This window comes from Myotis nattereri, assembly GCF_964212035.1.
Source record: "Myotis nattereri genome assembly, chromosome: 2".
NCBI classification, from domain to species: domain Eukaryota; kingdom Metazoa; phylum Chordata; class Mammalia; order Chiroptera; family Vespertilionidae; genus Myotis; species Myotis nattereri.
In genome coordinates, this window is record NC_138076.1 from 41,058,341 (window position 1) to 41,083,486 (window position 25,146).

Below are 25,146 nucleotides of genomic sequence, written 5' to 3' on the forward strand. Positions count from 1 at the left end.
AGCTGTTCCGAGTAAGAGCAAGTGAACTGTTGCTATGAAACCTACCGTCCACTTCATCATGTGAAGCAGCTTGTCATACTTCAGCCAGTGCCCCTCCAGGACTCTTGCAGGATGTTGCCATAAACCTCACCCACTGGGAATATTTGCTCTGCCTAAAACAGTGCCAGCTCACCTTGCATCCCCTGGAAGAATCAATCGCTCACTTCCTGCTGCGATGACAGATCAATAACACGATTTCCTAATTGCCTGTCCTAGACTTCATTTCCTTCCCTGGGTAGAGTAAAGTTGCCACCCTCCCTCACAGAACATAGCGCAGAAGTGGGGGGACCTCTCTGGCCACACTGCCATCCTTGCTGGCTGCCTTGATGATGGTGGCACTAACTTTTCTGCAATTCCTTCTATCTGGCCTCAAGAAAGTACAGTTCATCCTCATTCTTCACAGTAGCTATGTGCTATGAAGACACCGAGAACACTGAATTAGCAAATACTAACCATTGCTCCCAGAAGAGATACAGGGTTAGCATCCTGTGAGACTCTTGAAAAAAATGACATTTTGGCCAACTGATTTTGTTTGGCATGTTTCTGTTGAAAGTCATCATATTTTATATACATTTTCAATTCATTAGCATGGACCTTGCGGCCAACAGCACCGTCACTCATGCCTGAGCAAAGCTCAGCTGACACACATATGTTCTCCAGAAGGCACATCTCATCCTTCCTACACTTCGGAGCACCAGGCAGCAATTCAACACGGCACTTGGGGACCATTGTAACAGGGGGATCACCAACAAAAAGCACAAAAATGCGAAAGTGTGGCACCAAACAGACCGCTGGAGGCACCCTATTTATGGAATGAGAGCTGAGACAGGGAGGCAGAGTGCTGCCTTTTCCGACCTCAGCCTGGAATGTGTGTGTGGGACGACTCCAATGTTCCGCCATCTTGAATATGTCTGCAGTGACCACGAAAGCACCACAAGTATTGATCTGGGGGTTACAAATAACTTTTATAGGGAGGTGAATTTGCACACAGACTGCGTGTAGAATAATGCAGACTGACTGCATGTGCAGGACTCGCCTGAATCCTGATTTCTTGTGAGCTTTAAGTTTGGGCTTCTTAATGCATATGGATTTTATGACACATTCTTTTCCCTAATTTAATATAATAAAAGAAGTAAGACTTCCAGTTTTTCCTTTGGCCACAGGGTCAATGCACCTAACTGTCCTTTGTTTTTGTCTTTTAAATCCCGTTGCCTTTCACTGCCTGTCCAAACTGCAATGGCAATACAGGACTAGGAAATTCACTTTCTCCCCAGCGTGCTCTTCTTTGAAATATGGAAATAAGCTCCTCCTTGTATGTGGGGTGTGTAAAAGCTGACAAATATTCAAGAAATGATTTAGTATTTTTATGCCAAGATGTCATATTTGCTTATACATATTCTAAATTCCATAGCAGTTTACTCATGGCAAAAAGTAGGGACAGCAAGAACAACCCAAACCTGTGGTTTGCTAAATGAAATCTCATGAGGACATGCCTGGACAAACCGTTTGCCATGTGTTATCTTCGGCGTGGAGACACCCAACCTGAAATGCACCCTCCAAGCTACCCAAGTGGAGTATTAGCATCAGGACTAGCTAGTGATTGGCTCTTCATCAGCTTCTCTTGATTCATAATAAATGAAAGAAAATTAAAAGTTAGAAATATTAAGTGGCTATATAAGGCCAGTGATAAATGAAAAACTATAGACTATCTGAAAGAAAACTCCATGAGTTCAAATAAAAGAGGAAAATTTTTTTACAAAATTCAGATTGTGTATATAGATACACCTGAGATGAACATACAGCTCACTCAATATAATTGTCCCATCAGCATTAATGTCGCTTTTGAAAAAGACAGATGAGTCGACCCCTTGTACCTTACAGATAATGTAAATAACCAAAAGTAATTTTTAAAAAATATATATTTGCATTGATTTCAGAGGGGGGTGGGGGGGGGGGGAGAGAGAGAGAGAGAGAGAGAGAGAGAGAGAGAGAGAGAGAGAGAGAGAAACAGCGATGATGAGGGCGAATCATTGATCAGCTGCCTTCTGCATGCCCCACACTGGGAATTGAGCCTGCAACCTGGGCATGTGCCCTGACTGGGAATTGAACTGTGACCTCCTGGTTCATAAGTCAATGCTCAAACACTGAGCCATCATCGATAACTTTAATCGACCTTCTAGTCACAGAGCATTGTGAAATTTCTCCTTTTATGACTAAGTGCATGAGCTGCCTAAAAATGCAGAAATGGGGCTTTAAAAATATAAGATGATAAAAATATTGTGTGCCTCATTAGTGAACAAACAGTATGTAAATAGCAGGCATACTGTTGAATCTATCTCATTTTCTCTGGAGAAATCAAGATTCTCGGGGAGTTTTGAGCTTCTTGGTTTCCCGAGTGCCGGTGAACCTCCCTACCCATCTGTGCGAGTGAGATTTACTGTGTTGACTGGCTTTACAAAGAAAGAAACAGGAGGAGCAAACAGGCACAAGACTAAATGGCATCCGGAATAATAAAAGCCCAGGATCATAAACATTTTATAAAGTTACTAGAGGCCCGGTGCACAAAAATTTGTGCACTTGGGGGAGAGAGGAGGTCCCTCAGCCTGGCCTGTGCCCTCTCGCAGTCTGGGACCCCTTGGGAGATAACGCCCTGCTGGCTTAGGCCTGCTCCCGGGTGGTAGAGGGCAGGCCCAATCCCTAGGTGCAGCCCCTGGTCAGGCTCAGAGCAGGGCCAATTGGGGAGTTGGGGCGCCACCCCCTGTCATGCACAGAGCAGGGCGGATCGGGAGGTTGCGATGCCACCCCTAGTCACGCTCAGGGTAGGGCCGATTGGGGGGTTGGGGCACCGGCCCCTGTCACACTCAAGGCAGGGTTGATAGGGAGGTTGCGGCGCCACCCCGTCACGCACAGAGCAAGGCCAATCAAGGGGTTGGGGCACTGCCCCCTATCATGCACAGAGCAGGGCCCATCAGGGGGGTTGGGGCTCCGTACCCTGTCACACACAGGGCAGGGCCGATCAGTGGGTTGAGGAGCTCCCCCCTGTCACGCACAAAGCAGGGCCCATCAGGGGGTTGGGAAGCTCCCCCCTGTCATGCACAGAGCAGGGCCCATCAGGGGGTTGGGGAGCTCCCCCCTGTCACGCACAGAGCAGGGCCGATCAGGGGGTTGAGGAGCTCCCACCTGTCAGGAACAGAGCAGGGCCGATAAAGGAGTTGGGGCACCGCCCCCTGTCACACACAGAGCAGGGCGGATCAGGGGGTTGGGGTGCCGCCTTTGTCACACTCAGGGCAGGGCCGATGGGGGGAGGGGAGGGTTGGGGCGCCGCCCCCTGTCACACACAGAGCCCCAGGGCGATCAGGGGGTTGGGGAGCTCCCCCCTGTCACGCACAGAGCAGGGCTGATCAGGGGGTTGAGGAGCTCCCCCCTGTCAGGAACAGAGCAGGGCGGATAGGGAGGTTGTGGCCACGCCCCCTGTCACACACAGATCCACAGGGCGATCAGGGAATTTGGTCACTGCCCCCTGTCATGCTGATCCCAGTGCTGGGAGGCCTCGCGGCTCCGCTGATCCCGGTGCTAGGAGGCCTCGCGGCTCCGCTGATCCCGGTGCTAGGAGGCCTTGCGGCTCTGCTGATCCCAGTGCTGGGAGGCATATTACCCTTTTACTATATAGGATAGAAGCCTGGTGCACGGGTGGGGGCTGGCTGGTTTGCCCTGAAGGGTGTCCTGGATCAGGGTGGGGGTCCCGCTTGGGTGCCTGGCCAGCCTGGGTGAGGGGCTTAGGGCTGTTTGCAGCTGGTCACACCCCCTTCAGGGTGGGGGTCCCCACTGGGGTGCCTGGCCAGCCTGGGTGAGGGGCTGAGGGCCATTTTCAGGCTGGCGGGTGACTGAAGCTCCCAACCTGTCCTTTTTTCCTTTTTTTTATTCTGGGCCAGCTTTAGCTCTGAGGCTCGACTCCAGCTAAGGGGCCCCCCAGCTGCTGAAAGCAGGTTTCTGGCCTTTGTTTACCCTTCTGTATTTGAAACAATGTTGCGGTCCTGCTGGCTGAAGCCTGGGGTTTTGTTTAGCTTCTATATTTGTTACAATGTTGCTTAGAGTGCAGCTGAGAGGCCGGCAAGGCAGGTGGGGAAGCTTGGCTCCCTCTGTCACTGAAGCAAACAAGCCTCCCTGTTTGCGTCAGCTGCCTGGCTGCTGGCCGCCATCTTGGCTGGCAGTTAATTTGCATATCTCCCTGATTAGCCAATGGGACGGGTAGCGGTCGTACGCTAATTACCATGTTTCTCTTTTATTAGATAGGACTATTCCAATAAGGAAGCTTTGCTTAAAAATGCTCCAATACTCTGATTTCTCTTCAGATCGCATAAATCTTTAGCCTTTTAAAAATGCTCCATTGTTTAAAAAGGGAGGCTGCAGGTGAGTGAAGTATAGAGAGTATGAATACCTAACATGGACTGGGCATTTGTGTTAGCATTTAATTTTCACAGCCTTATGAAAAAGTTTTATTATTTTCATGTTCCAAAAGAAAGAAGAGGTGGAAATGAGAGGTTGGGGGCGGGGTGAAGTTTAGTAACATGCCGGGATCATCAATCAACTAACAGAAATCAGGTCTGCCTGACTCAAACCTTCCTCTCCCCACTACCATATGAAGAGGGAAGACCAAACACAACAGGCAAGAGCCTCTAGTATGTTACTTTCTGTGCCGAAGCTTCCTGATTTGTAAAAACGGAGACGATAATAGCACTGATCTCACAGAGTTGTTATGAGGACGAAATGAGATACTACACACAGTGCTGGAACACAGGAAGGTTTACTAAAGGACACCTATTTTTGTTGTTCTTCTTTCTCACATCAGTTTTTCAAATTGCTAAGAAAACATCTCTCTGCTAAGTCTGGTAGATATTCAATAATGCCCGTATACCAAAAGGAAGAAAGAAAGCTAAGCATGGTCTATAGTAACACCTCATAATATTAGACTAAGGTAATTTGTTGACTACTAGGAATGATATTTCCTACAAACTTTTAGAAGTTTTATTAACTGGGCAGCTATCGAATGGGATGGGGCTGATTAAATGGAACTACTTTATATACCATGGAAATTTTAAAATGCTAGCACAGTACTTTTTTAAACTAGTGTTTATGTATGTTGGCCTTGGTCTATGTACATAGTTACCTTCCCAAAACACCAAGTGTGTATTCCATTCAAGTACCTTCTGCCTTGGCCAAGAGGGAAAAAAATGCTCAGGTGGGCTGTCAGTAAGCCTCAGGATGAGCACAATCTAATTTTCATCTAGGTTAAGAAAGTTAAAATATTACATTTCAAGCCCTGGTCGGTTTGGCTCAGTGGTTAGAATGTTGACCTGTGGACCGAAGGGTTGTGGGTTCAATTCCGAAAGGCACATACTTTGGTTGTGGTTCCATCCCCAGCCCTGGTCAATGCTTCTCTCTCTCTCTCTCTAGCTCTTGCTCTCTATCTCTGTCTCTCCTCCTCCAAACTCCCTTCCACTCTGTAAAAATCAATGGAAAAATGACCTCTAGTGTGGATCTTATTTATTTTTTTAAAATTTATTTTTTTAAACATATTTTTATTGATTTCAGAGAAGAATGGAGAGGGAGAGAGAGATAGAAACATCAATGATGAGAGAAAATCATTGATCAGCTGCCTCCTGCACACCCCCTATCAGCGATCGAGCCCACACTTGGACATGTGTCCTGGATCGGAATTGAACCTGGGACCTTTCAGTCCACGGGCTGATGCTCTATCCACTGTGCCAAAATGGCTCGGACTCTAGTACAGATTTTTAAAAAAGTATCACTAGATCCAGCCCAGCTTCATGTGTTCTGAACTCTAGAGAGCAGAATACAAGTGAAGTCTTGGACAGTTTTATGTCTTGTGTCCCAGTTGATGATAAAGGACAGAACAAGTTTAGTCTAGTTGGCCCCCGTCCCTCTAAGCTTCTCCTTTGAGACAACTGAGATGTCAACAATTGCACTGGGCCTTGAGAAGGGGTAGATAAACAGCAGAACACAGAATTCCTGGGTCAATGTTTGGGGGACATGCATATTAAATGAAATTAGAAGTACTGTTTTCTACTCACACGCACTCAGGCTAACAGCAAAAGAACATGAAGACATTATTATTGTTGTTAGTGGAGCTGATTTTCTTTCCAATCAGATCACTGTGTTATTTCCAACATGATTTCTAAAGGAAACCGACAGCACTTACATTGTACAATGTGTGAGATCAGGAGGGCAGCGCTGGTGTCATTACACGTCAGCCTGCCCTGAGCCAGGTCCTGCTTCACTTGCAGAGCAAACAGGTACCTACAAACAGACAGAGACGGGCGTCATAAACACAGAGATGAGCTATGGAGGGCGGGGAAGGTCGGCATCTAAGTCATGCTCACCCCTGGCAACCTGTCCGCACCGTGAGCAACTAAAGAAAAGGTACAAAAAAAACAAGGAAAAGAAAGTCCGCAAGGCTGAAATTAATTTCTGAGGCCTCTGACTGCCGCTTAAATACAGCTCCCTGAAGGCCTGGGAGACACGTGCTGTAATCTTTTCACGCAGTGAGTAATACGTTTCATTTTATATGGAGAGAAGCAGTGGTTAAATATACGACGATTACTTACCACCCTTTATATTTTTGCAAGGTAAAGCAAACAATTAACTTTTTTTCACAGAACAATATACTAAAAATGGCTTTATGGCTCAGACAATAACAATAGTTCATTATGGTTAGTTAAAAGCTTTGCAACAGGAAATGGAAAGACAAGGGCATCTTTTTTTGGTACAATATTCACTTAGCTACTTCCATAAGTTTCAGCTCTCAGATGTAAAAAAAAAAATCAATTTATTTTGAAATTCTTTTCTTTATATTGTAGGATAAAGCAAGTAAACACTTTTGGCAAAAGAGAAAAGAGGTATTTATAAAACAACGAAATTATGGGGAAACAGTCAATGTTAAAATTGATTTGAAAATATCAGTCTGAACTCATACATTTTCAGAAAAGACATTTAGTAGTTTTGCCCACTGCCTAGAAACTGTCATCTCAGAGGTAACTCTTACCACACAAACCAGATTCTGGCTCCCACCCAATTACCCCTTAGAAGGACACAGAGAAATGTATATTCCAGGCTGGGGTGGGGGAAGGTGCAAAATGAGTCTGGAATATCTAGCTATGCTAGAAAGCAAGGCAGCTTCCCAAAACAAATGTGTTGCATTGAAGGGGCATCCATTGGCCAAAGTGGCAACAGCTTGAGCAGCAACAAGAATGATTAAAGTGAATGGAAAGTTCAAGATTTCATATAACGATACTAAAAAAAGAAAGAGAAAAAAGGAAAAACAGAATGTGTCACCAATTTGAAGAGACTATTATAGCAATTCTTTATTCAAAAATTGGTAACCCATGACCAAAACAGTGGTCATGTAATCTGTCTCTCTCATAGGAAGGGTACTTGGACTATGTCCAGATAGTCCAAGTGGATGAGGCAAAGTTTTATCTTACAGAAGAATGCTAACTAATGGTGCAGCAGGAATAACAGAGTGAGAAGATCCCCATTCTACCACCTCTAAAGGAATTATTGACTCTAACAAGGACTGTTAATTGGAGTAAAACCCACTGAGGAAACTGGACTTTTGCACAGACAATGCAACATGCACCTTACTTCATAACGGAAAGATCAGAACGCTACCACTCTAGTGATCCATCTTAGCGTCATTAATGATATAGGAAGCACATGACATTACTTATGATGAGCCCTAGCCAAAAATGGTTAACTTGTATCTGTCAAGGCTTTGGAACTACCAGTTTTCAGGAAATACGGAAGCTAGAGCAGTGGTTCTCAACCTTCTGGCCCTTTAAATACAGTTCCTCATGTTGTGGCCCAACCATAAAATTATTTTCGTTGCTACTTCATCACTGTCATGTTGCTACTGTTATGAACCGTAATGTAAATAGCTGATATGCAGGATGGTCTTAGGTGACTCCTGTGAAAGGGTCGTTCGACCTCCAAAGGGGTCGCGACCCACAGGCTGAGAACCGCTGGGCTAGAGGAATAAGCTAACAAGTACAAGAGGTAAGATATTCTGTTGTACAACTGGCCCAGTTTCTCTACCAAGATGGTATCTTGAGGTCCAAGGACACGATAACCAGACGCAATGTGTGGTCCTTCAGTGAATTTCATTTAGAATAAGCATGTATGAATGGCATGGGGGCGGGGGGGAGGTGCATAGGGAAAAAATCAGAAAGGAAGGCACACTGATGTGTTAATAGTAATCTCTGGGCAACAGGAATACAGTATTTTTATCTTCTTAGTCTTGTTTATCTGCATATTCTAACTTTCTACACTGTACATTACTTTTGTAATAACGAAACTTTATGTTTAATTTTGTTAAAAAAAAGGCTTTAACAAGAACAACCACAGGTTGCCATCAAATGCAATAATACATGGAAACCACAGTGACTAAAATAAAAACAGTCAATGAATGTTAGCAACTTTTTTAATAAAACAAAACTAATCTTCTTTAAGTCATTTAAAAAGTTCCATTATTAAGAACTAAAAAACAAGGCGCAATTCTGTAACCATCAAAACAGAACAAAAGCTGAAAACAAAACTAAATCACTCATATATCTGCCAATTAATTGTGTTTTCTCTGTTCTCTTCCCGCCCCCCCCCCCCCCTTCTCCTCTCAGGGAAGTCCAAGGGACGAAGGGCAGAGAATATAAAACAACAAACATCAAACAGGTTTATATGAGGAGAGGCAGTACAGACCATCTTTCTGCATTAGGTAGTGGTTATTGTCTTTTGAGCCCAACACTTCCTAGAACTACAGGCTTTAATTCTCGCCTATATGGTCATTTTAAAATAAGCAGGAGGGCTTTATGTTTTACAAACATTACATTCGGAACATTTTAGCATCTCAAATTCCAGCATGGGGTCCTGTGCTCACAGGGAGGGATTCAGAGTGTGGCGGGCTTCAGGGGCCTTTGGGGACAGTCTCTGTGGGCTCGAGGTGGCAGAGGGTCTGAAAGATCACACACTTAGTTAGAGGGCAGTGTGATGATGAAGACTGCAGGAAGACTTGTCACCCTAAGTAAGCGGACCTTTCTGTCCCAAGGCCCTGGTAATTCGAGAGACTTTCCTGGGGACTGATTTCCGGATGACAGCTGTAAATCAAGCACCCTGGCTGCAATCTAACTTTAGAGATTCAGCAACAACTATAATCTGAAGCGATTCCAACCAAATTCATGAGCTAACGGCTAAGGTGTACTCAGTAGGCATTAAATAAAATTAAACCGGCAAACACAAGGAAAATGCTCAAAGCACTCAAAAGGGCCCAGCTGGTGTGGCTCAGTGGTTGAGCTTTGACCTATGAACCAGAAGGTCACAGTTTGATTCCAGATCAGGGCACATGCCCAAGTTGCGAGCTTGATCTCCAGGGTGGGGCATGCAGGAAGCAGCCAATCCATGATTCTCTCTCATCATTGATGTTTCTCTCTCTCCCTTTCCCTCCCGCTCTGAAATCCATAAAAATATATTTTTTAAAAAAGCACTCAAAAGGAAATGGACTGGCTTTAGGATGGGAGGAGGAAGGAGATGACAGTGGGAGAACTAGTCAAGAAGGGCTTCACTTCCTGGGACTGCAAATCACACCCATCGGATGCCTGCTTTTATTTTTTATTTATTTAAATATATTTTTATTGATTTCAGAGAGGGAGAGACAGAAACATCAATGAAGAGAGAGAATCACCGATCGCCTGCACGCCCCCTACTGGGGATCAATCCCACAACCGGGGCATATGCCCTTGACTGGAATCAAATCCGGGACCCTCCAGTTTGCAGGCCGACACTCTATCCATTGAGCCAAACCAGGTAGGGCAGGATGCCTGGTTTTACACATGTCCATTTCCATTTATTTCATTTGGGAGGTCTGATTCTTTTTCCTCTTCAGTGTCATGTCCAATTTCTCTGCCAGCCTAAGAAACACCCTTCAGCAGACCTTGCACAGCAGCAAGTTCCGATAGGGTCTCTCACCATTAGATTTGACTGACGATGGGATGCCCAGTGAGAAGTGTGCCTAAACTCATTAGCATCAGAAAAGTGACTCAGAGCTCTGCAGTAAGAAAGCCTGGCGACTTATTTCCCAAAGAGCTCACTCTAGCTTTTAAAACTATACCTAAAAGTCGGTGATTTTCTCCTTTTGTCCATAGGACAGGGTTTTACCACCAGTGCAGTCCGATAATTAGACAGCTTCCTGTTTGACCACCAAGTGCAATGTAATCTTCCATCTATATTAGTGGGGAGCAGAAAACGGCTCCTGGAAGCCTGAAGAATTAACCACGGGGCTAGAGCCACTTAGAGTCTATGCAGTCTTGCAGGCCCATCTCTGTCTCTCTTTTCCACACATCCCTCGTCTAAATAAGCACTGTCCACGCAGACCTTCTCCTAAGCCCCTCCTCACCGCCATCTGCTACAGAAAAGTCCCTGGAATTTCAATGGTTACATCATTCCACTTTTGCTTACAGGGGACGTTGAGAGTGTGGAAGTCAGTGTACTGGATCTGGGAGGTCCTCTTCTAGTTATACCTCGTGACAAAGTGGAGAAAGTGATGAGGAGCTTCTAAGTTTCATAGCAATTTTATTCACCCTTGAACCCAAAGAATTCTCTCTTCAGGAAAGATTTTCAAAATATCAGTTAACAGTGGGAGCCAGACAACAAATACTCAAACCCTCTGCATCCAGCTGAGCTGTGTCACGTGGGGGAGTTGCCAGATCGGCCACAGCAGCTGGCAAGACACCGGGCGCACTTGGCCCGAGGGTAACTAGTTGCATGGAATTTTATAACAAGGACCAGAATGGAAGAAAACTACAAACCTCTAAAGGCAATGAGTCATAAAAAATGGAAAAGGTGCAAAACTCATTGCAAAGTAGAACGGGGAGGAAAAGTGGGGGAAAATGGATTTATGCTGCCAAGTTCCTAAGCAGGATAGAGCCCCAGTGGGACGCGAGAGGAAAATCCACACGGCTGACCAACATCTGGACTCGCCCGCAGACTTATTTCAATATTCTGAGCTTGGAGCAATGCATGTTCCCACGACAGGAAGGCTGGCCCCAGAAACGGAGACACAGTAGCCCCAATAATGACACCACATGAAGACTTGTCGTCGGCCCCTCTGTCTTGTGCAGTTGGGTGTAGTAGCTCCAGCTGCCCCTCTACTTCAGCGTTCTGGCAAACTGCACAGTTCCCAGAGGCCGATGGCTTCTGTAGTTCCCAGCCGCCTCTAACCGCTTCATCGATGGGAGGATTGTAAGTGGAGGCAAACAAGCAGTGGTGACTCATTCACAAACACAACGCCTTCACCTCTCGCTGGAATCCATGCACCCAATGCCCTTCCTGACGCATCCACGTGATGTCGAGTAGGTGTCTCAAACACAGCCTTGCAGAAGCAAGCTCCTGACTCCCTTCGCTCCCAAACCTCTATTTCCCTCCACCCATTCCATTTATTCATCACCAACACCCAGCCAGTTGCTTCAGTCAAATCTAAGCATTCCCTCTCCTACCCTCAGTCTCCGTCCCCAACACGTCACCCAGATGGATGGACCCCACCCACCTCCAGCAAGTACTGCAAATGCAGCCACACATCTCCATTTCCACCCCTACTGCCTCCTCTGCCACCACCATCTCAGGCTGGATGATGGCAATTGCCTCCTCACTGGATTCCCTGCTGTCATCCTCCCCACAACATCCACATGGCAACTAGTCTTTCAACAGTAAGGACATTCGGGCCTCTGTCCCAACTCACTGCACTTCGCGCTCACCGTTCCTGCCATGCGGAGCACGTTTCTGACCGACACCTGTCACTTGTTCCTGCCTTGGGCACTGCCTACAGGGAAGGTCTCCCTCTGAAAATGACTGACAGATCCTCGTTATCTCCTCAGAGAGGCACCCCAGACTAACCAATCTAAAATCATCACCCAGGCACCTTCTCTGCCATCATCCTACTTCAATGACCTAAAGAAAGAGCCCCACCATTATCTGATTTTTTGTTTGTTTATTTAATAGATTGGTCTGTTCCCATGAGAGGCAGACTTGTTTTTTCACCACTATATCCCCAGTGCCTAGAACAATGCTTGCACACAGTGTGCACACTTCATAAATCCTTTTGACTGGATATCTTCATCCCTTTCTTAAATGATGGTCAGCCACCCAAGATATTGTGCTCTGTATCCGGGATAAGAGGATGAGAAAGGTGCCACAGCCTTGGTCTGAAACAGTTATGTCTTAAAAGGCCGTGTGGCAAGAATTTGGCTGGTCAGACTAGTGTACTCAAAGGGAGTATACTGAAAAGGGAGGCATTTTATCTTCACGTGTTCCCACTGGGCTCTGACCTCCTTTAGAAACCCATGTGTTCGCCACAAATTATAAAGTAAGTGGTAATACTGATGATGATGACAATGAGGGTGATGGTAATGGTTACCATCCATGGCGTCCCCCCTGGGTTCCAGCCATTTGATGTGTAAAAATGCTTGTCCCCAAAATAACCACAGCCAGGCCAGCCTTACAGTCACACTGACACAGAGGAATTGAGACAGACGCAGAGGGACCAAGTAACTGGCCAGTCACGCAGCTATCAAAGGCAGGACTGACACCCAAGCCAGGCCCGACCGAGGTTCACGCTTCTCCCACTTGGCCAAGCTGCCAAAGAAACTGACCACAGTTCCTGTCCACCCACCCAGGGCAGCAATGAGGAGAAACTCTGAGATAACGTCTTGGCTTCCCAGGAGGGATTCACTTTCCAAAACCATCTGATGATAACATAGATAAAGAGGGAAACTATGGCAGTAACAGGGCAAGTCTGATCCACTTCTCATATCACGGCCTCGAAGAAACAAGACTTCATCACTTCCTGGCCTTTTGGCTAAGATCAAGTGTAGAAACCAGGCTTTAGGGAAAACGTGGTGCTTGCCTGCCCCCATGTTTGTAAGCATAACTGGAAGGGGGGGTTAAACTGTTAAGCACAGAGTGGATGCTGGTTAAGCAGACTTGGAGAAAATGTTGATCAAATGGTCTCAGAACATTAACTTTCGCGTCTCCTCAGCACCCCATTGCAATAAAGTCAACCACTAACCTTGTGAGTTCTTCTTGGAGTTGCGTGTGGTCAGGTGGAAAGAATTTCACCACAAACCTAACAACAACATGCTTTGGCCCTAAAGAAGGAGAAAAAAAAGTAGTTATTGATTTCCGCTTCAAATGCAATTAAAGAAAAGATTTTCTGAGGCATATTACATACCAAATAATGAGACTTATTACAAGTAGCCAAGAGTACACCCCAGCCACTGAACAACTAAATCACAGTTACTGAATCACACTTTCACACTGTGGGGAAACAAGTATCTGTTTTCTGTTTGTTTTTGTTTTTGTTTAAATTGATTTTTAGAGAGCGAGGAAGGGAGAGGGGAGAGAGGGAGGGAGGAAGAGAGGAAGGGAGAGAGAGAGGGAGAGGGAGAGAGAGAAACATCATTGACTGGCTGCATCCTGCACACCCCATACTAGGATTGAGCTGGAAACTTGGGCATGTGTCCTGACTGGGAATCGAACCGGTGACCTCTTGGTTCCTGGGTTGACACTCAACCACTGAGCCACACCAGCTGGACTTGTGTTGTTGTTTTTAAACTGTGACAAAGGTATCACATGGAGGTATTAGACTTTTTCTCTGGAGACTTCAATTGTACCCAGGTTTGAAAGGCACTTTTCTCTTTTAAAAAATGTGCCTAATTAGCTGGTTTTGTCCAAGTACAAGTTTTAGATCATTTTAAAAGGAGATAATGAAAATGTAAATTAGTCATGTAATTTATTATTTTTAACTATCTACAAGGTACAGCTGCTAATGTGTTCATCAAATATGTATGTAGACCTATATGCCAGATGCTCTCCTGAGGTGTGGGGAGAAACCTCAACAAGACCAGGCCCTGCCCCGCCACAGGCAGCCCACCCTTTTAAGTGCCTTATAAACCATTTATCGATGAGTTCAGACAAAATTAGGAAGCAGATCTGGAAGGGGTGGTAAGGGAGAGATGGTGAAGGAGAAGAATACATTCTGTTTTTAGAATTAAAATAGAACAAACAGGTTACAAACTAAAATAATAATTTGTAATCTGAGACTGTTTGATGTATCAGCTACAATACAAGGGCAATCTTATGGGTTCTGCCGTTTGGAACGATAGCAATGAGGTTATGTTCTATGAAATATAAGACACTATAACGAAATCCCAATTTTAACAGTTCTCATGTGTTTGCTCTACCTCCCGCTATCGCAAAGACAGATGTTGTACCATAATTTCTATGCTAACACATTCAAATTTAGGAAAGATACAAAAATAACACATCATAAGGCGAAGATGTCACCAATCTACAAAAAATTAGGAGGAAGAAAACAAGGCACAGAAATACCGAAGCCAAGAGAAACTGGGATTTTCCTTAATCACCTAAACATTAACAAAAACCCTGGCATGCCAATTCTGGGTCACAAAATAACAATGAAAAAAGGGGAAGATGGGGAGGCCACGCCGTTTCCTCTCAGTTACTTTCACAGACAAGGGGATTAAAGGAGGGGGCTCAGACCCTTAGGGAACCTGACGTGAAGCAGATGCTGGCACTAGGTAGAAAGGACTGCTCTTCACACACGGCCAGTCACAGCCCACGGGGGCGAACAGGCGCCCAGTGCTGGCCCCTGGCCTCACACTTGCTAATGTGCTAAGGGATTCCCCTCCACCATCAGCCGTTCCGCCACCAGTCGTGGCAGGGACAAATGTCATCATTCTAGACTCTGTGCTACCTCCACCCACCAGGCCTGGGGGCTTCTCTCTGTAATGTGTCTCCCATTTGATCACTGGCCAACCACCCATAAACATTAAACAAACAATGGTGGTTTCATTTTCGGCATCCATAATTGCTTAATTTAAATGACAGCTCAACATCAATTTCAACTGCGTAAGGGCTGTACAGGCACTGTGCGTCCATTTATTACATCCACGCAAGCGGCGGTTAGTGGCCCGGTGGGGTTTCTTAATGAGACAGAAAAGCAATCCCACGAGGTATTGTGTGCTGCGGGCTCAGCTAAAGAGATGGAGCTTTGTTACCATCCCCAGACTCTGCCCAGTCTCTGGCTGCAGGGAGGAACTATTTGGAGTGACTTTGAGAACAGAGCTTCACTCTGAACTTGACCTTGAAGCAGCGAGAAAGGAGGCAGGTCCAGTGCCGAGGCATGATGGGAAGGGAGGGAAAAACCAAGTGTTCTCTTTCCGTCCACCTCTCCTAGACCCTCTTCAATCTCTTCTCCAGCACAGGGTCTAAACCAGCCGTGGGCAAACTACGGCCCGCGGGCCGGATCCGGCCCGTTTGAAATGAATAAAACTAAAAAAAAAAAAAAGACCGTACCCTTTTATGTAATGATGTTTACTTTGAATTTATATTAGTTCACACAAACACTCCATCCATGCTTTTGTTCCGGCCCTCCGGTCCAGTTTAAGAACCCATTGTGGCCCTCGAGTCAAAAAGTTTGCCCACCCCTGGTCTAAACGCAAGCCAGGCTCCTGCCAGCACTGTTTGCCATTCAGAAATTCAGAAGCACACACACACAAGCTTGCATCCTGACTTCACAGGCTTTGAAGAGGCAGGACAGAAAACCTTACACCAATTTATGAATAAACAGCTCCACCCTCCCCTCCCCTGCAAAAGTGACAATAAGAAACCCCCATTCAGACAAGGCAACTCTATTATTTGGGGGCTTAGTAGCATGGTTTAGTTGTTAATCAAAACCATATTTGATTTTCCAAGCAAAATTTTGATTACCAAACTGTTATATATTAAAATTGCAGGACATACATTTTAATAGTACACGGATTCATGGATGATGAAAAGCAATTATGGGGTAAAATAAAAATCTGTATCACTAAGTGCTTGACGCCACAGGACGGGCGACGTCTAGACGAGGAAACTGTCTGGCTCGATGTTTAACAAACTGTTACACAGACGGTGTATACTTACTTCTAATCTGCTTGACAATAGGTTTTAAGAGATCCAGCCACACCTACAAAAGGAAAAAAGAACAGACTGAGACACAAATTCTCAATGAACGAGTGTATTTTGAGTCTTTACTTGGAACTGTTTAAAATAAAGTTTTTGAGTACTGGTGTACTGGAGGCTGTCCCTCTTTTTCTCCAGAATTCCATATCTGACATCATCTACCACTTTCACAGGACAGATCCGATTTGCTAACATTAACCCTAAGCTTCAAAATTAACACCTCTCCTAGACTCAGCAAACTAAAAATTTTTCTACTCTCACTTGTACTTTGGCCACAGTTAGCTGAGTCAGCAAATATTAATGCATGACTGCATGTCTGGCTACAAGCTGAGTGAAATAGGCATGCTCCTTAGTGAAACAAAACACGTGTGTGCGCGTATGAACAGATCGGAAAGGGAATGGCTATCTATAGAATACTGCCTGGGCACCAGACGCTATCCAGAAGCTATGTGCCTCTAAGAACAAGGCCAGAAGGATTCCTGTTACCCAGGAGAGAAACCTGAGGCGTGGAGAGGTTCAATAACTTGTCCCCAGTCTCTCAGATCTACAGTGGCACAGCCAGGACTGAAAGAGGCTTGTCCAACTTCAAAGCCCAGACTCTTTTCACACGTACTCGCCTTGGCATGCAGTTTGAGTGGCAAAATTTTTGAGAGACTGAGAACAGAGGGAGCGAGAGAGCGAGAGAGCAAGAGAGACCAGCTGCCCTTATGAATAAAGTATGTTAATCATATTATCCCATTTCACACATGCTTTTCTTTAAACTCGCCTTGAATTTGTGGCCATTTGAAAAGGGTTTTATGGAGGCTCATATTTACATATATGACAAAAACAAGGTTAATGTGCTTAATGTGAAGATGGTTTTATAAGTAAACTAGAGGCCCGATGCACGATATTCGTGCAAGAGTAGGCCTTCCTTTCCCTGGCTGCCGGCACTGGCTTCCCTCTGGCACCCGGGACCGGGGCTTCCCTCGCAGCCCCAGCTTCGTCTGGAAGGTCGTCTGGAAGGACGACTGGTCTAATTAGCATATTATGCTTTTATTATTATAGATAGAAGATATGAGAACGTTACAAAACTTTGCCAAGCACAACAGGTAATTGACGAAGAAAATATGACAATGGCTAAGGAGAAAATGTTCAAATTCAGGAGTTATTTTCACTACAAATGCAAATTTAAATAACCATATACCATTTCCACCCATTAAACTTGCATCTAGATCTGCCTGTATGTGCATGGTGCTTGTAGTTTATAACACCCCAGGGTGCAGGGAGATGCACACTGTCTTACTCTATTGGTGGATGTATGAATCAGTACAACATTTCTGGAGACTAATTAGGGAATAATTATCTAGAGGCTAAAAGTATTCTTACACATGCTCTTTCACCCAGTAATTCAACTTTGGGAAATTATGCACAAAAAGATTTATGTACAATGAATGCTAATAGCATTTTTACAACTATCAAAAATCTTACAATAACCTAAATAAATAAGTAAAATGGTCAACGTCTATATAACATTACCATGCAGGAATTAAAAATGATGTTCTTGACAAATACTTATGCATGTGGGAAATTGTGTTTTGGAGGTTAAAAGATGGGTGAGTCTTGTCTACCTCTTAACTGCCTTTTGTATTATCCAAATTACCTTAAATAATCACTAAGAATTCTCATAAGGAAAATAACTAAAAATTTTAAGTTCCCACCTATTCACATTAAACTTCCCCACCACTCAAATAAATAATATTTTATAATGAAACTCTCATTTCTGTATTCCTCAGCCTATATCACTATTTTATAAAAGAAAAAAATAGTGGCATTAGTTGATTTAGGATCATTTCCACTGTCAGACCCATAAACCTCAACCTTAATGAAAGAGAATGATCATTCAAAACAGCAATTATCATTTGCAAGATAATATTATTTTCCTCCTAAGAATCCTAAAAGATGAATGAGGTGACAAATGTATCTTCCTTTGATAAGAAAACAGATTCAGAGAACAGACGCCCAAAGTTGGAACTTAAACCCTGTTCTTCAAACTCATTTATTAATTCAACAAAACTGTACTGTGTCCCTATGCTAGGCTCTGGGGAATGGTGAGAAAGCCAGTCATGGTCCTTACTTCATGGAGCTTATGGACTAGTGAGGCAGCAGACAGAAATCAAAAAGCCTTCCCAACAAAAATGGAGAACCTGAGACAAACGAATGAAAAGCGAAGGGGAGTCCCCGAGGACTCACAGTGTCTGGGAGGGGAATCTGACCCAGTCCTGGGAGAAGCAGCGGCAGAGCGACTGTTTAGGAAACATGCCCCTGAACGTGACATGGTGCTGAGAGCTGCAGGGGAAGAGAGTAAGGAGGACAGATGGACACACACAGTAAATACACTGGTCTCGATGCCTGAGGTGAAAGGAAACTGAAGTGGCTACAGAGCAAGGCTGGAGGGTCAGGAAGGGGTCAGACCCCACAGGAGCCGCGTCGAGATTCTTCATCCTTATCCTAAGAACAACGCAAAGGGTTTAAGCATGGGGCTGATCCAATCTGATGTGAACGTTAAAAACATCCATCTGGCAGTGTGAGAACAGACAGGGGGAGCCAGAACAGGTTCAGGCTGACCAGTTGTATTGTCCAGGCAAGAGAGGATGGTATTTGGACCAGGCGGGGGGGCAGAAGTAGAGCTTGGAGAAAGTGGGGGGATTTAAGTAAATTTAAGAGGTAAAATCCAATGGGATTTACTGACAGACTGGATATGGTAGCTGAGGAAGGGGACAATGACCAGAATGACACCAAGATTTCTGCTGTCGGACCCATAAACCTCAACCTTAATGCCCTTGAATTTCATGAGGAAGAGACAGTGTGGAAATGGTGGGACACACTGGTCCAGAGCTCAGAGGAGGCCTGGGCAGGATATCTCCGTTCAGAAGCCGCCGCCACCTGACTCCATGGAGGATAAGGTCGCCTCATAGAGTCCAGAGGATGGAACCCTGAGCAGTGAGGATGCCTCCACCACGGAACAGCCAGGTGAAGCACGTGAGCGGGGAAAGTAAGAAGAGAGTCATGGAAGCCATGGGAAGGTGGTGTTTCCAGAAGGCAGAATATCAAGAACTGTGAAAGGTAAAATAAGATGACAACTAGAATATCTGATGGTCAGCTGACTCAGTGATGGGTCAGGAAGTATGGTGGGCGGTGAAGAGGCAGGAAGGATGAACGGCTTTTCCTTTTAAAAAAACGGTTTTCAACTACAGTTTACTTCCATTATTTTGTATTGATTTCAGGTGTACAGTGTAGTGGTTAGACAATCATATACTTTATAAAGTGTTCCCTCGATATTTCCAATACCCACCTGGCACCATACATAGTTATTGCAATATTATTGACAACAGTCCCTATGCTGTACTCTACACCCCCGTGACTATTTTGTAACTATCAATCTGTACTTCTTAACCGATCAACGGCTTTTTCAAGAAGCTCAGCTATGAAGGAGGAGGAAGACAAGAGACTAGGAGTACAGGGGGTAAAAAAAAAAAAAAATCAAAATAAGGGCATTGCTTATTTTGAAGGCCCTGGGTGCTTTAAAAAAAAAAAGGGGGGGGGGGAGAGGGATTGAGACTACGAGCAAGAAGAGATAACCGATGTCCTAAGGGACCTGAAGTGACGCGAGAAGGTAGCTCTGAAACAGAGGGCAAGGGCTTGAGTTAGAAAGAAAAGCTCTTCCATTTCAGGGAGAGAAAAAGACAGAAAGGCTAATGGCCAATGCAGTTTATATTTCTGTGCTGGGAAGATAAGAAAGTTCCTTTTTGATGCCTTCTGTTTCCCCTGTAAAATCTGAGAGGCGGTGGATTGAGGCAAGCGGAGAAGTGATGTTGCATGAGACACCGAGTTAGCTGGGAATTCCAGTGCGATTCCCAGGGCTGCGGAGCGCCCACTCGTGCACCTGCCACCCTGAGCTCTTCCGGCCGCCACGGCTGCCTCGGGAGAAGCACCTCTGAGACCTTTCACCATCGCCAGCTCTGCCACAGAATCTGCCTCAACTCTGCAAACCACTCAGGACAAAGCAACTACGCTCTGGCAACACAGCTGCCAATTTTAGGAACTGTTTTAAAACATCTCTCTTCTGTTTTTGGCATTTCTGTGGAAAGCACCAAATACAAGCACCGATTTGAGCCAACTGAGCATGTGGTTTTAGAACATGTCGGTCTAGAAACATCAGACTGGCCCAAATTAGCCCACTTGGTCGAGCTCGGCAGCAATGATGCCACAGGGCATCCATCACATCACAGCTGGCCGGGGTGAGGCCACGGAACCTCGAGAGCCTATCCAGTCACCAGTTAGACTGACGGCTGCAGAGCCCAGAGAAAAGGTCTTGCACACACAAGACTAAATCTACTACACATGGATGAGCTAGAAGGAGCTCTTCTTATTTCTAAGAAAAAAAAAATAGGTTGTTGCTTGACTAGCATTAAAGCACTGAAGTTTGATATATGGGGAGGGCTACTGGGAAGCATATGAATTAAATCACATCGCTTTAGACAAATCACTTGTTCACTCCACCTAAGTGGAACAGGAACAACCTCCAGATGAGGGAAAAAGGTGACACAGCACCACAACTGCACAGCCACATCACCTGGCTGCAAAGGGATCTGGTTAAAATGAATGAACTTCTGGAAAGGTCATTCCCAGTGAGTGGGACTCACCAAATCAGGGAAATTTTCCCCGCTGGGATTTGAAAGTCTATTGCAGTGGTTCTCAACCTTCTGGCCCTTTAAATACAGTTCCTCATGTTGTGACCCAACCATAAAATTATTTTCGTTGCTACTTCATAACTGTAATGTTGCTACTGTTATGAATCATCATGTAAATATCTGATATGCAGGATGGTCTTAGGCGACCCCCGTGAAAGGGTCATTCGACTGCCAAAGGGGTCTCGACCCACAGGTTGAGAACCGCTGGTCTATTGGAAGCATGTGCTAGGGCTGCTGAGACAAAGTACCACAGACGAGGCCAGCACGGACAACAGAAATGAATGTCCTCACACTTCTCTGGAGGCACAGGGTGTTGCGGGTTCAGTGTCTTCCGAGGCCTCTCATTGGCTTACAGATGGCTGCCTCCTGGCTATGTCCTCCCATGGTCTTCCCTCTGTGAATGCACACCCCTGGTTTTTCCCGGGTATCTCCAAATTTCTTCTTAAAATGGTACCAGTCAGATAGGATTAGGGCCCACTCTAATAGCCTCGTTTTAACTTAATCACCCTTTCAAAGGCCTCGTCTTCAAGAATAGTCATATCCTGACATACTGGGCATTAGAGCTTCAATCTACAAGTTTTTTTAGGGGGGAGGGGAGGGAGTGTCACAATTCAGCCTGTAAATACTATCTTCCACAATTTGATTTCAACACAGTTTTCCAGCCTCAACATCCCCAGCTTGCATACATTTTATTCAGGCTCCCTCTCTTCCTCCAATTCCCTCTTAATATCACCTTCCCCTTTGGAATGTGCTCTCTGCACTGAAACACTGTTAGGTGAGAAGAAATGGTTTAATGCCTAGGTATCAAAGTCAAGGCAACATGAGTCACTGTTCCCAAAGCCGTTCTCTTCTTTCCCTTGATAACTGTTTGCCCCTATTATTTTGACGAGTGACATTTTAGGTGGATTTTGTAGGAAATTGAAATATCTGAGGTATTTTGGAAAGAGTCCTATTAAAAGAGATTGATTCATTTATCAGACAGTGGGTAGGGAAAAGATACTGTTTCTTGAGCACTTACTGTGTGCCAGGCGCTGAATAGGTGCTTTATACATTCTCATTTAATATTCATAACAATATGGTCATTTTACACAGGAAGGAAGCCAAACTCAGAAAACTTATTAAGTTGCCCAAGGCCACATAGCTGGGGTTCAATGTTTTGACTTTAAACCTGTGCTTTATGTGTAACAAAATATCCTACCCCTCAAAAAGCTAAAGGACTCAACAGTAGTTCACCTCTCCTCTTCATGTTTAAAAATCAAAACTGCATATAACAGAAATATTTCATCATCAACTAAAATGTATACAGGAACCACATAATATAGTTTATAGAATTATTTTATTAATTTTACATTAGTCTATATTTGAAAGATATGTAAAGAGTGGCTTTCATTTTAAAACCTATTAGGGGTTTCTGCTTCTGGTCAAAATAGAGTAAGAGGAACTGGATCTTCCTACATGAAACACACCGGGGGGCTGGGGGTGGGAGTGGGAAAAGGAAACAATACATAATACAACAGGTCTGAATACTTGGGGCGCCAGGCAATGTGATTCCCTGAGACAGAACAAAAAAATCACCATCCCTATAGTGCCCCAGCCTTCCGTCTTGAACGAGTTTCTAGACTGTGGTGCAGGGAGGAAGAACCTGGCAAAATCCATGAGTTAAAGAGATGGGGTGCAGAAACCAAGGTAGTGAGCATTCACAGGAGAGCCCCAAGGAGTAGAAAAGCTCTCTCTAGAAAGAGCATTTAGGAGAGTGCAGAGGCTTACCCTTTGGTAGTAGTCAGCTTAATATTGATCACATATGCTTATGAGAAAATACCCAAGATTGGGAAAAACAACCTAGGAAGAGATTAGAGGTAACACTGCCTTGGTGTTCACATAGGGCCAGGAACACTACCTATTCTCACCAGGCAGACTGGAAGACCCCATGATTCATGGGCATTGGGGAGAGTACTAAAGGGGCATTCCCAGCAGCAGGAAATAATTTATCCCCTACTGTACACTACACCAGTTCCACCTAACAAGTCTTAAAAGCCAGATGTGGGAGGACTAAATTGTTTCCAAATAACTTAAGTGCATCCCAGAACACTCAATAAAATTTATAGAAATACAAAACTATTAAGCACTCAGCAATGTAAAATTCATAATATCTGACATCCAGTGAAGAAAATCAACAGGCCCAGCCGGAGTCAGAGTGACTCAGTTGGTACACTGTCCTGTGCACCAAAAGGTTGTCAGTTCAATTCCCAGTCAGGGCACATACCTGGGTTATGGGTTTGATCCCTGGTTGGGGAGCATGCTTAAGTCCTAACCCCAAGGTGACTGTATCTGGAGATAGGGTCTTTAAAATGTAATTAAGGTTAAATAAGGGCATTAGGATGGGTCCCTGACCCAATAGGACTGTGCCTTTATAAGAGGAAAATCTCCCCCCACCTCCGCATGTGAGGACAAAGTAAGAAGGTGGCCATATGCAAGTCAGGACAGGGCTCATCACCAGAATCTGACCAGGCTGGTACCCTGATCTCAGACTTCTAGTCTCCAATACTGAGAAAGAAATGTCTTTTGTTCAAGCCACCCAGCCTATGGTATGTTGTGGTGGCAGCCCAGGTAAGTAAGACACCTACCAATGGCGGACTTTTCTTCTGGCATGGAGAAGAATATATAATCAACAAAAAGATGCCAACCTTTTCCCTGAGCTTTACCAATATTTATTGACTAGAAATTAGAATTGTTTTATCAAGTCACTGAGCAATGTAGCTTTAATAAAAGAATAGTGGGCCAGCCTCATGGGTTTCTAAGTTTGAATGGCAAGCATAAAACACAACAGACAACTGAGTGCCTGCTATGTATCAGAAATCCTGCTCAACTCATGATTGTAAAGTACCGGTGTTAATCCTTATGGTAACCTCGTACAACTGTCATTCATTAATCCCAGAAGTTCAGAATCTACCCAGCTGCTAAACAACAAAGCAAATGTTTAAATGGAGATTTATAGGCCACAATGCAGAGCTTTCCCCACTATCCTCAACAGGCTAATAATGACATAAATTTTAATTATACACCCATCTCTGCAGATGAGGTGTGTGCAGCCATTTGAGTTGGAGGAAGGTAGCCAAGTGTGGCAGAGAGCGCTTACACTGAGGGGGGCCTGCGTGTGCATCCTGTTTATCAACCTGGGTTTCCAGGTCATTGGTAAGTAGTGGGCAAGTGACCTCTCTGAGTGTGCTCACTGTGAAATGTGAGTGATAAAATACCTACCTCGGAGAAATATAAAGCAGGGACTGGCAAACTGATACCCATGAGCCAAATCCAGCCTACCACGTGCTTTGATACAGCCTATAAAAACTCTATAAAATTCAAACATCCATGCCCATAAGTAAAGTTTTATCGGAATACAACCACACTCATTTGTTTAGATATTGTCTGTGGCTGCTTTGTGCTGCAGTGGCAGAGCTGGATAGTTGCTATAGCAACAGTATCGCCTGCAAAGCCTGACATATTTACTTCCTGGCTCTTTTTGCAGATGCCTAATATGAAAGAGAAATGAGCTATATTTAGGTTTATGGCAGAGTCCACGGCACACAGAAGCTCAAGGACAGGCAATCTAATGTCTTTCTGGGCTTTTACCAGCCAGGTACCAATTAGCTGGCATATTAAGTACAGGGTCTTGATTCCTCGGATCAATAGTGTTTCTACCATGGGAAGACCAAGCAATTTTTGAAAGCTGATTAAAAAGACTTCTCTGCTCCTACAGGGCAATCTCCTGGGGATGGCTGCCTGGGCTCAAGGGAACAGCAGGCCAAACTCGCCTGTAAGTGCAGCAATCAGCTCCATCAACTGACAGGGCTGAACAAGTCTAGTTCAGGGGAGAGCATAATTGATTCCTTCCTAATTATCACCAGTGTATTTCCAATCTTGAGAAACACATCTCAGACCAGGGGAGAGCACTCATGTCCCTTTAGCTTTTTAAAGCCTTGTAATAAAGAATGCTCTGATGTGGCTATTTACCTGATAAAAATGACGAGAAAAGGGGCAGAAGGCTGGGGTGGAATGCAAGCTGCCTGAATTTACCACCTAGGGGGAAAAGGTCCATAACCTTGTATGTCAGAGACTGTGGGGTTTCCCACATATCACACGCAGATAAAGGGGCAAAAAGCATTGTGACAGCCCACATTTGGGCATTGTGAGGCCAGTCATGCTTCCTCTTATTTTGGCAGTGATGTGAGTAGCCTCTCAAATAGAACTTGACAGACATAACAGCACACAATGACCATCACAATGACGACACACA

General features: G+C 44.8%; 1 protein-coding gene across 2 annotated transcripts in view; it reads right to left on the reverse strand.

Annotated features, from left to right (window-relative positions):
- Nucleotides 1-25,146, reverse strand: part of FARP1 (FERM, ARH/RhoGEF and pleckstrin domain protein 1) — a 235,301-nt gene that overhangs the window by 67,864 nt on the left and 142,291 nt on the right. For both annotated transcript variants that reach the window (XM_081082502.1, XM_081082501.1), the window contains exons 3-5: nucleotides 16,084-16,126; nucleotides 13,166-13,244; nucleotides 6,260-6,357 (exon numbers count right to left, since the gene is read on the reverse strand). In XM_081082502.1, coding sequence (XP_080938628.1) covers nucleotides 6,260-6,357; nucleotides 13,166-13,244; nucleotides 16,084-16,126 — 220 coding nt within the window. The remainder of the gene's footprint in view (nucleotides 1-6,259; nucleotides 6,358-13,165; nucleotides 13,245-16,083; nucleotides 16,127-25,146) is intronic.